This window comes from Pteropus medius, unplaced genomic scaffold, assembly GCF_902729225.1.
Source record: "Pteropus medius unplaced genomic scaffold, Ma_sr-lr_union100, whole genome shotgun sequence".
Taxonomy (NCBI): Eukaryota; Metazoa; Chordata; class Mammalia; order Chiroptera; family Pteropodidae; genus Pteropus; species Pteropus medius.
The window spans coordinates 12321894-12334298 of NW_024340701.1; the positions used below are offsets into that span (position 1 = coordinate 12321894).

Consider the following 12405-nt stretch of genomic DNA (forward strand, 5'->3'; position numbering starts at 1 on the left):
TTGTTACCAAGTTTAGTAAACGGCAAAACAAGGATGAGAATAATGCATTTTAAGAAGATAGTAAGACATAGGGCTGAAATAAAAATATGGTGAAGACTTGAGCCAACTAGAGCATGTGATTTTGCGTCATCCCAGATCATTAAGGACTGACCGAGAATGGATTCTCGCTCTGGAAGCCTCATTATTAGAACCACTGCCTGGTTCCAGGTGACAGCAAAGGCCATTTTAGCCCTTTGCCAGCCTGAATTCTGTGTCTTGCCTTCTCTGTGCAGTTAGAGCCCCCTTTTCGTGTTTCTGCTGCTGAAATTGTCAGTGTCTTTTTTCAAGGAACAAATGTCTTTAGTTCCTGTTTAGGCACAGAAGATTGACTCAGGGACCAACGACCACTGTTTTTGGAATAGTATTGCAAATCGCTCCATTGCCAGTACCTTATAGAGCAGTGGTCCCCAGACTTTTGGCACCAGGGACTGGTGCTCCTATGAGAATCTAATGCCTGACGATCTGAGGTGGAGCTGAGGCGGTGACGCCAGCGCTGGGGAGCGGCTGCAAATTCAGATGAAGCTTCACTCACTCAATTGCTGCTTATCTCCTGCTGTGCAGCCCAGTTCCTAACAGGCCACAGACTGGTACCAGTCTATGCCCCAGGGGTTGGGGACCCCTGTTATAGAGGATCTAGGCTATAACAGACACTCATCAAATACTGCTTTGAATGAACTGTATTAATATTAACTGTGTTGGCATTGTCATTTGTTTTCATCAGTATTTTGTAGCAATTCATAGAAGCAAATGGTGTAATAATTAAAAGGAAATTCAGTCAGGCAGGCCCAGGTTGGAATTCCTACTCTGTGACTTCATGAACTGTGCGATCAGGACCAACCTAACCTCTCTGGGTCTCAGCTTTCTGAGATAGTGTATATAAAGCTCTTAGGGCAGTGTCTGGACTGGCTAAACACTTAGTGAATGTTCCATATCATTTACTTTTGCTATCACTCTGATGCTTTCTTCCATTTTTCCCTTTAAGTTTGGAACTCGCCTCATTATAGAAGCCATGCAGGGAGCAGGGCACTCAATCAGCACTCTTTTCCTGTGTGGAGGCCTGAGCAAGAATCCCCTTTTTGTGCAAATGCATGCAGACATTACTGGTAAGTCTGAGGAGGAGGGGAGAAGGTCATCTTAGGCTGGGCAGAGAGAATGGTTGCAGCCATGATCTAGACAGGGTTGAGAATAAGAGGATGTATATGCTGTGCCAAATTATTTTGAATATTTACTATGTCAAAATGTATTTTTTAAAGATAACTGGTGTATTTGTAGTCATGATGGGGAAAGTGACTTTGATGTGAATCCAACTATGGAATGATGGCAAGAAACGAGACAGAAGAGGTCAGCAAGGGCTAGATCCTAATTTAAGCGTTTACTCAACAGTTTTGAGTACCAATTCTGATTTACACATCGTGAGGAATCTGGCAGATACAGAGATGAGTAAGACAGGATGTCTGCCCCCAAGGAGTTCACGGCCTATTGAGGAAGGCAAACAGCAATCAGATTCCTTAACTCTAGTGTGGCAATAGTTCCGACTGAGAAAAGTGCAAAGTGTTGTGGAAACGCAGTGGGGCTCTTCTTCCTGGTTTGGACCTGTGACGGTACAGGGCAAGTGATCTGGAGGAAGGGATAAGGAAACTGTTTTGAAGAAGAAATGTAGAGCCCGGCTGCTATGGGAACTGTGGGTCTGGCTGCAGATAGGAATTTGCCCCCACGATCCTGTGATTTCTTCTCAGCTCATCAGAATCAGAGATCATGACATAAGTGGAGAGAATCCAGAGTAATGGGCTGATCCCTCTGTGATAGGAGCAGACAAAGTGAGCAGGATCCATAGAGCAGACCCCTGGGCCCCATTGGCAGGAGTCTTGCTGGTGTCAGAGGCTGGCCTGTACTTCCATGCCTCTGGACCTGGTGTCCTATCCCTCTTACTCCTTTCTCTCCCAGTGTCTCCTGGGGACTGCTGTTCCCTTCCTAGGACCCATCCCAGTGTGGCCAGGCACCAGGGTAGGGCAAGGAGATGGAAGTAGGGTAGGACTTGACCCTGCGTACAGCCCCAACTCCAGCTTTACACGAGCCCACCTTACACACTGGCCTCCATTCATCACGATCTCTTGCTGTCCTCCACCCCCTGGATAACTTGTCTCTGACAGCTGGGTGGATCACGTTCTCTGCCTCCGACTCTGCCCCAACATATCTCCCTTCCCCCTCTAGGCCATGCAAATTCCTGCATATGAGCGCTTTACCAAATGTGATGGATGTAATTGACCCCTGCACATTGTGAGATCAAACTAAAGTTGCTTATCCCCTGATACTAGAGATATGTAGACTGAGGACAGTATAAAAAAGCACACAGTCTAAGGTTAATATATCAAGATGTCAAGTATAGAAATTCGTACCATTGACCAAGCTCCCACTGTGTGTCAGTGTGAATTACTTTATATACATTTAGTCCTCACATACCACCAAATGGTAGAGAAATTGGTGCCCACATCTTACAGACAAGGAAAACTGAGGTTCATGGAGGTGAATTAAATTTACTATCCAAACTCAAACATCGGGACAGGACCAAGATTATAACCCAGGTATGTCCAAACCCAATGTCCCCTAATACTATGCTGCTGACACAGGTTTCTTAACTTTTCTGCCTAGTTTGTAACCATTTGATGTCGATGAGTCCTTCTTTCCCAGAGTGTCCAAAACCTGTTGAACTGGGCCAGTCTGAGGCAGAAAGAGGAAAGACATGAAAATCCACCCAGATCATCTTATAATTTTCCCCAGGAGAAGAACCATAATTGCATTTTATGTAATTGTCAGCTAGCTGGTTCAGATACGATTCAGACTTAAAATCTGATCTGTGAGTGACTTTCTAATTTCCAGCTTTCTAATAGCCACCAAGACTCCCTACCTGGATGCAGGAGGGGAGATAAGATCAGCCTTGGCTAACACATCATCCGAGGGAATGGGAAGCAGGGCTCTGAGAGGAGGGCAGCCTGAGTGACCCGGCCAGACTCTGCACGGCCCCTGCAGCCTTTGTGAATGTGGGTTTTCTTCCAGGCCTTATCTCCTGAGCTGACTCAGAGGCAGGGGGTGCAAGGGCTCCACAGAAAGTTCTGCTTTGGAAACTGTTCTCCTTCAGTTGAATGAAAAGGCTGTTAATCGTTATTTGGATTCCAGTTGAAATTAGACCCTTTGTCTCTGACTACGGACCAGTTACAGTCTCAGACAAAGGGACCTTTTCTTTGGCCTAGAATTCCTCTGCCTTGGGAAGCCTATGATTGACAAGTGATGGCAAAGTGCATCTGCCTTTAAATGCTTTGGGTTCTGCTAAACTCATTAATGCATCAGATAAAATAGTTCACATTCCAGGCAAAGCTGCCTTCTTCCTCTCCTTCACCAAGCACTTAGAGAAAAAGAACACATTTGCATTCATTCCTCTAAAGGGCACGTACACAGCATGAGGTGTAGGGTAGAGTTTTGGTGACTTTAAACATTGTAATTACTCTAGTATTCCTGCAAAGAAAGACTAAGAGAGGACCATAGAATTGGTACTAGATTCTCTGGAATACATATGAAAAATACAATGGAATTTGGAAGACGCTTTAAAGAAAGTGTGGAGTAATTAATGGAAAGAGGGTGGGGGACAGCTCTGTGACTCTGGGCAAGTCGCTTTACCTCTATGAGGATCATTTTCTTCTTCTGGAAGATAGAAATAATATTATTTTCATCATGTAGATCATACTGAGGAATAAATATTCATGAGTTCGTGAGCACTAACCTCTGTGCTTGGCTCAGTTCACTAAATGTTAGTTCACTTCTTAAGGCAGCCCCACACCAGAAAGAAAGAGGTACATTTGAGAAGAAAGCAGTTTAGTATTTTGTAAGCAACTCTTTGCCATTTGGGGAACAGCTTGCTCCATGCAAGCAGGGAGAGTGGGGATTTGCCAACTTGGAAAATGCCTTCTATGCGAGGAGGAAGACTCTCCTTGTACCCTTAGGCATTTAGTTAACTGTGGTTTCAAGAAATACTTAGTATGTACTAAGTAATTGTAGGTTTCCCCTACTGACTTAGGACTAAATGTTCCTCCTTCTAGATTTGGTTTTTTAGTACTGGCAATTTCAGTAGGGGTTTCCCTCTTCCTGTCTTATTATTTTAATCATTCTTTACTTCATTTACTCCAAAGCCTTTCTCTGAGCACACCAGTAAAGCAGGCACCAAGAATGGCATGGGGATGTGAAGAACAATAATATCCTGCCAACAGGGTCATCACGAACTGAAAAAGTGCTCTTGGTGCTTTGACCAATGTCCAGAGAGTACAGTGGGACCCAGAGGACACTGGTGTCAGTATGAGTCAGGTCCAGGCAGGGAACAGATGACACACTCAAACTGGATTAACTGTAAAAGTTGAATAAAGAGTCTGTTTACAGAGGTGTGGGCAGGGTGTAGGGAAACCCTGGCCACCAGGCAGTTCCCTGGGGTTACTCACAGCCTTACCACCCACACCTCCCCCCAGGCTTGCAAGTGCCAGGGCAGGAAGGTAACCGACCTGAGATGGAGGGGCTCTGTGAAGAGGGCCGCCTGACTGGAGCTTAGTCAAGGGTGCATCCAGAGGTCAAGAGGGCCACAAACGTGGTCCACACAGGCCAGTGTTCCAGGAACCAGAGCAAGCTTGGCGGGGCGGCGGGGTTCGCTGTGGGAAGGGAAGAGGTGAGATTGACTTTAGAGGCAAATGGAAGCAGTGAGTTGGTCCTACCCAGGGCAATGAGTGAGGACAGACTTCAAAGATAAGGTAAACTTTAAGAATCTTAACAGCTAAAGCTAGTTTACTGCTCTCTCTAAGCCAAGCACTGCTTTAGGTGCCTTACTCACATAGTACTTTTAATGCTCACGGCCGCCCTGCGGGGTAGGTGAAATTTTAACTCCATTTTGCAGACGAGAAAACCGAGGCATAGAGAAATTAGGTAACTTAGCTGTGCTCTCACAGCTAAGTCACCAAGGACACCACAATGCAAACTCTGGCAGTCTAGCTCCAGAGCACTCTGGGCTGCAGATGGAGAGCTGATAGGGACTCACCAGGTTCACTCTGGTTTCTGCTTCCCAAGGGGAGGGGCCTGCAAGTTGTTCCTCCCTGCTCAGAACTGGTGAGGCTTTTGATAGGGTACGGAGGGACTGGGAGGTGAAAGGCATTTGGAGGAGCTGTCTTCTAAAAAATCTCAGTGCAGTAGGTGGTCACAGTCACACCTTCGTATGCATGATCCCTAGATTCTGCAGAGTCATCTCGTGCTCTCTCCTGGCTTTGCCAACACAGCCCTTCAGTGCAGACTGGTGTCTGCCTTTTCTCTCTAGCTGATGCACGGACACCTGCCCTGTCCCTTCCCCACTGTTCCAGTTTCCAGCCCACGTGAAATGCAGGCAGAACAGCTTCCCTCACCATCAGTACTCATTCTAACAGTAACAGCCATCATTTCAAGGGCTTATCATAGGCCAGAAATGTGCTAAGTACTGTATGTGCCCTTTCTCAATCTTCACGGCAAACCTGTGTGGAGAGTCTTATCATCATCCCCATTTTACACGTGGGGAAACAGAGGCTAAAAGAGTGTAAGTGATGTGGCTAGTGGAACCAGGTCTGAGCTTTTTCACAGAGACCCCACCCCACCAGATACTTGTCAGCAAAGTCTCAAATGCTGTCCCCGTAGTACAGCGCTGGTATTCCCGAGTCCTCCGGGAGGTGTGTGGAAATTCTGTGCTCCGCCTCCTTTGTCTGGGATGGCTGGCCAGCTGACCCAGTCCTACAGTGGGAGGATGAGTTGGGAGGTGGTGGGAGCACAGAGGAGGTTATGTCAGGAAAGTCTTTCCAGAAACAATAGGAAGAAAACGCCAGTCTTTAGGAAAAATAAGTCTAATGTCTTGAGTAGAAAAAGATTTTATAGGTCTGGCCATAGAGCTTGCCTCTGTGGACTTTGCTGCCATCTCCTGATTAGCAAATACATTTATATTTATATTATGTATATTTTATTTATTATACACACACACATGTATATAAAATCCTAAAAATTCTCGATGATTTCTATTAATCTTAAACCCACCATGAGTGCACAGCCTCTGGGAGTTGGCTTCTCGCTGCCTGGCAGACCCCTCAGTCATCCTTCAGGTTCCTGCTGAATTCTCATCTCCTCTCTGATGACCCCCTTCCCCATCCTGGAAAATTGTTCTTTCATCATTTGAGCACTTACTATGTCCAAGATACTGGTCTCAATTCCAGGGATCTAGCAACGGACAAAACAAAGAGTCCCTGCCCTCATGGAGCTTATGTTCCAGCAGGGAAGACAGACTATTATCAAGCTACTTAATAACGCAGCGCCAGGAGGGGATGAGGAACTGAGAGACGGTAATAAGGAGTGTTGTGCATAAGTTGTTGTTTTTCAAAGGGACGGTCAAGAAAGCCGCCGTAGGAAGGGGATGTTTGTACAGAGACTTCGAGTGAGACAGGGTTACCCTGTGGACATCTAGGAGGAAGTGACCGAGACAGAAGGAACAGCACGGGTGAGGGCCCTGAAGCAGACCGAAGAAAGAACAAGGAGGCCAGTGCGATGCGGCCAGGAGGAGAGGAAGATCGGGGTGGGCACCAGTCTTGGAGGGTCTTGTCAGGCATTCTAAGGGCTTGGGCTCTTGCTCAGAGAAATTGGAAACCACTAGTGGGATTAATCATACCTTCTCGTAGTACTTCTCTTGTCTTGGTGCATCTGTCACAGAATTAACCCCCTTTATCTCTTTCTCACCCATCTTCCCTTTGAGACATGAATAGCAGGACAGAATCTGATTCATCTCTGTATTCCCTGGGCCCAACAAAGCACTTAGTAAATGTTCGTTGAACTGAACTTGAACCAAATGGCAGGTAACAACTAGCAAGAAGCCTGGGAAACCTGAGCAAAAAGGTCTCATGAGTTGATCTATATGGTGTTTTGGCCCCCATGGGGCTTTTGGCTACTGCACTAGCAGGCAGAGGCAGTGAAATCCTTTATAGAACCAGGGAATCTCATAGAACAAGGAACTGCAGGAGTTGGGGAGGGGATGCCCACTGCTGCTGGGGCTGCTTGCTGGCTCCCCACAGTGCCTTAGTCTTGCTCCCTAACCAAGGTGTGGCCTTGTTCTGCGCAGGCATGCCTGTCGTCCTGTCGCAAGAGGTGGAGTCTGTTCTTGTGGGCGCTGCTATTCTGGGTGCCTGTGCCTCGGGGGATTTCGCTTCTGTACAGGTATGTGAAGACCAAGGGGTGGGCCGTGGCCCCTCCCCGTCTGAGACTGTCCTTCCTCTTGACAGCAGCTCACATCTTGCAAAACACACACAGGATATAATTAAGAAATGATAGGTTCCAGCCAGTGAAAGCACAAATGCTTCTAGCCTCAGACATATTTATTGCAGTTTTTATTTGACTTGGCCTCTGTTAGTGTTGGTTGTTCTGTTTTTCTGTTGATTTTCTTTCTTTCTCCTTTAAAATAGCTCTGAAATGATTTCTTTGACATTTTCCCTTGACCATTTTCCTTTTAGCAAGTGAAACAGGTAAGGTTCAAACTTAAGTTTTTTATGTAAATTTCAGATTTGCATTTGCTTATTTTATTTCCACCCACCATTTTCCAAATACCTTTGAGTCCTCTATCAGCAAGAGACACAGATGAAAATGTTAGTAAAAAGGGAATTAAAAAGGAAAATAAGGAACAAAGATATAGGAAGAAGGAAACAACTTGGTGGCTGTGATTGAGTGTACAATTAGACTCTGAGCTTCCTGGTAGCCAAGACAAAAAGAACACATGATAAGTTGCATAACTCCAATTTTCGAAAAGAGGAAACGTGCTAGTTTCTTGTAGGAGACAGAGCTTTTCCTCCCACCGATTGCAAAAGACATTTCACACGTGGGTTTTATGGAGAGACTTACAGGCTTACAGAAAGGTAGAGAAGCAGCCTAGGTAGATGTTAAGAGCACAGGCTGCGTGGAATCAGTCTGCCTGGGCTCAGATTTTAGTTTGACTGCCTACTAGCTCTGTGACCTGACCATTCTTCTCTCCGCTCCATTTCTTTATCTAGAATAATAATAAATAGCACATTATGAGTTCTTTCCCTGGATCAGGAATGTACATTTAGTCCCACAACGTTTCTATTATTCCCATTTTATAGTCGAGCAACTCGAGGCATAAGTTTGCCTAAGTTGAAACAGCCAGTAAATGCCTGAACAAAGAAGTCTGGCTCCCAAGTCTCAGCTGAGAGTTCAGGAAATATTTGTTCAGCTAAGCGTCAGAGAATTTAAATGACTTGCCCAAGGTCTCAAGGTCAGGACTACAAGCCAGGTTTCTACCAGTTACCCAGTAATTTACTGTGGCCCTCTTATGTACAAAGAACTATGCCAGGCGCTTTTCATATGATCTTCCTAATACAACAACATACATGGGCAACAGAGATCCAGAAAGGTGACAGAACTTAAGGGTACACTGTTAAAAGCAGACAGATGCAAAAGTCTGATTCTAATGTCTGTGCTCTTTGTACCACATTTTGGGAAGTGTAGTATACTACATACTGCCCAAGCCTCTGGACATGATGCCTGTGAACTATTCCTTCCAAGGATTGAATCCATTCATGAATGTTAGTGGATTTTAACTGAAGTTTTTAAACAAAGATGGTAGAGTTAAATTCTTAACTTCTGGATTTTCTGAAACAGAAATATCACAAGGAGATATTTATTTATTTTTGAAATGTCAGTGGCTTACCAATTATTATTCTAACATTATCAACTTATGACGATTTTTTCACAACTAGATGCTTCGCCCTTTCTGGGACAAACTGTTATTGCTAAAATGAAATAATAGAGATGCTTGCAAAGGCCCTGCATAGGTTACATCACATTATAGACAATGTTTTTGTCCTCTCAAAATTCACAGGCTGAATGAAGCCCTCACTTCCAATGTGATAGCATTTGAAGGTGGAGTCTTTCGGAGGTAATTAGGGTTAAATGAGGTCATCAGGATGGATCCCTCATGCTGGGTTAGCGCCCTTATGAGAAGAGACACCAGAGAGCTGGTGCACACGTGCTCTCTAACTCGCTTACATTCTCTCTCTCTTGCTCTCTGTCTTGCTCTCCTCCTTTCTCTGCCATGTGAGGCACAGCAAAAAGGTGGCCCTTTGCAAGCCAGCAAGAGGGTTCTTACCAGAACCTGACCATACTGGCACTTTGATCTTGAACTTTCAACCTCCAGAGCTACAAGATAATAAATTCCTATTATTTAAACGCCCAATCTGTGGTATTTCATTATGACAGCTCAAGCAGACTAAGACACTTCATTTCATTTTGACAGTCTTCCTGCCTGCAAGATAGATGTTTTATGTATTATGTATGAGGAAACCAAAGTTCAGAAAGGTTTTCAGTAATTTGCCCAGGATTACAGTTAATAAGGGACAGAAGCAGAATTGGAACCAAGGTTTCTCTGGGTCTGTATCCTATCCCGATTTTCATTCTTTTCTACTTTGTCCTGTTTTTTTTCCTTTTATCTTAAAATATTTTTTTGGCTTCTTAAATGTTTAAAGGTTTATTTTTCGAAATGTTATTGGTCACAAATTCAGAGATAGTCTGAAACCCGAACATGCAGAGTAGTATGACAAGATGGGATAGTTCCATCAAAGGCTTCATACCATGACCGATGGCACCTCGTTGATATCTTAGTCAGACTGAAGGAAGTTTCTAGCTCCAAGAGGATTCCACTCACAATTCCACATTGACATCTTCATTACATGTGATTTTCTACTAATCTTTTGGAACAGAATCTAAGATATGGTGCATCAAATATTGGCATTGGTGACTTGAATAGCAGCTGTGAGGCACACATCTGAAAGACAAACTCATGTCTCCTATTCAACCCAAGGATATTACCTCTTCTATCTGTTTTGGGGAGATACTGTAACCTAGTAAAGACAGCCCCAGCTGGGAGAGATCTGTGATCTTATCTGTCCTCAAATTCCTGAGAGAATCCATGTGGTATTGACTTCCATGCTTACTTGTTGTATATCCTCAGACAATGCCACCTGGCCTCTCCAGATGCTCCTTTTATTTATTTCCTTTTAAAAAATATTTACAAAGAATTGCCATTCATGTGAAGACTGTTGAGATGAAGAGCCTTTGAAAGCTCTGATGACCTCCATGAGCCCTAGGTATAATTATCAACATTGTTCTAATGATTATGTTTGGAACTGCTTTGGAAATATAAATGCATATAGACTTGGTTTCATTCACCCCTTTCCAAAAAGACCTGGCCAACCTGTGTGCCCTAGGCTTAGGGACCAGCTCAGGGTTCTGGCAAGTGGAGTTGAAACAGAATTGCTTCTTCCCTGTGATTCATAATTTTCAACCTGAACTTCAATTTAGTTTTTTCTTGGAACTTCAGAGATCCTATCTTGGTCTTCAGGGTGTCTGCCACTCCTTTCTTTAAGAAAACTGAGCAATTCTTGCCAGAAGGTCAATGATTCCGGCAAACCACATGTTTTGTCTTCTAGACCAGGGGTCCCCAACCCCCAGACTGTGGACCAGTACCGGTCCAAGGCCTGTTAGGAACCGGGCCGCCTGCAGGAGGTGAGTAGCAGGCGAGTGAGCGAAGCTTCATCTCCATTTGCAGCCACTCCCCAGCACTAGCATCACTGTCTCAGCTCCACCTCAGATCATCAGGCATTAGATTCTCATAGGAGCACCAGTCACTGATGCCAAAAAGGTTGGAGACCACGATTCTAGACCACACATCTGGTGGTTGGATGGATGACTTCACTTCTTATCTAGGTGTGCAGACTTCAGTAGACCAAGCCAGAGTCTTCTCCTCCACTGTGAGGAAAAGTCTAGGAAGACTCCAGAGGACCCAGGCTCCAGACCTAGGGAAGAAGCCTGGGGAGACAGGATTTCCCAGTTTCCTAGGCCCATGAATGGATGTTTTATCAGATGCAGGGAGAGGGACAGTGGATGGAATTTTCTGAAAGCCATTGCTATTCCAAATTTTGAAACCTGCTGACAGTTCCAAACTCCTACTTCTTGTTCTTTTATCTGTTCATAGTCTCATTCTCGTGGTTCCTTTCTTCCCCTTGCCCATTCCGGCAGTGCCTTCCCTTAGACATCTAAAGTCTCCCTACTATTTTCTTTTAAAATTAGGATCTCACAGAGGGTACTGATATAGCCATCCATCTTCACTAAAGAGTAGAATGATGAATGACATCTTGAATTATCCCTCTCCAGAAATGGTATTCTTGTTTTAGCAGTTTTAAAACTGTGTCTCCAGTAGACAGTTTGACAAGAATCATGTCATGGTCGTCTTTACACTGCAGCTTAATCAATAAAATGGAATCAAACCACAGGTATACCACTGGTAAAACTTCAGCTGTTGAGTAGGTGGGAGGGGATGCAAGGAAGAGAAGCTTCCTCCCTCCTTTTATTGGTGGGAGTATAGAATCCAGACAGTCTTGACCTCTGTGACCTTCTCATCTCACCCCTTGAAAGTCACCCATCACTCCCTTGGCTATCAATGCACTCCAAAGTTATCTTCTCTAATTCTGAATATCCTGGAAAGCAAAACATTACAATTAGAAGTTGGGAGCATCCCATAATACTTATGTAGGCTCTGGACCCTAGAAAATTAACAAACTGGAAAAAAAAATTTATGAAATAGCAACGTGCTTACATTTTCTAAGCACAAGCAGTAGAGAGGTTCTAAGAAATGTAAAGGAGTCGTAAAACAAGAAACTGGTTTCAAAATGTTGTGAGAAAAAACTCAATCAAATGGCAAAGAAGCAGAAACACAACATGGTTTTCTACTTTGCTGCCTTCAGACCCCTAAGGATATCATGAGCCTTCTGCCATTTCTTATGAGACAGTTTTTTTTTTTTAACAAGACTATACAAAACAAGCTCTAATTCTAATAGTGTTATTTACCTTGATGCCCGCCTCTACCCGACTCCTTTCCCCCAAAAAGCAGTGAAGGGAACATCTGAAACAAAAATCAGCAAAAGAAGACAGTGACAAAAGATTAAAATGAATTTAGCAATCAACTTAAGGCAAGTAACAATGTAAAGAAAATAAGCCCTAGGAATCAACCAATTCATCAAACCTTTCTTCCTCCCACGGTGTGAGGGCTGCCGCCTCATAAACCATTGATTCAGTGTGCTCCCACCATCAACTTTCCCTGTCACGTTCCAGACAGACTCCTGTGTCTTGCAGACCGATACATGTAAGTGGCCAGTCGAGAGCCCTGATTACTCACTCTTTCTGTAATGTGTACCCGCAAGATAAACCATCCACTCTGACCACTGTGGTCTGCCCTCAAGGTCAGTCCTTGCAGACATCTTCATT

The 12405-nt window shown here is 44.4% G+C and overlaps 1 protein-coding gene across 9 annotated transcripts in view; it reads left to right on the forward strand.

The window, feature by feature from the left end:
* FGGY (FGGY carbohydrate kinase domain containing) overlaps nt 1-12405 on the forward strand; it is a 364704-nt gene that overhangs the window by 285361 nt on the left and 66938 nt on the right. For 8 of the 9 annotated variants that reach the window (XM_039887657.1, XM_039887635.1, XM_039887675.1 and 5 more), the window contains 2 exons: nt 1022-1142; nt 7196-7290. In XM_039887657.1, the coding sequence (XP_039743591.1) occupies nt 1022-1142; nt 7196-7290 (216 nt within the window). The remainder of the gene's footprint in view (nt 1-1021; nt 1143-7195; nt 7291-12405) is intronic. The other variant, XM_039887684.1, reaches the window with a different exon arrangement.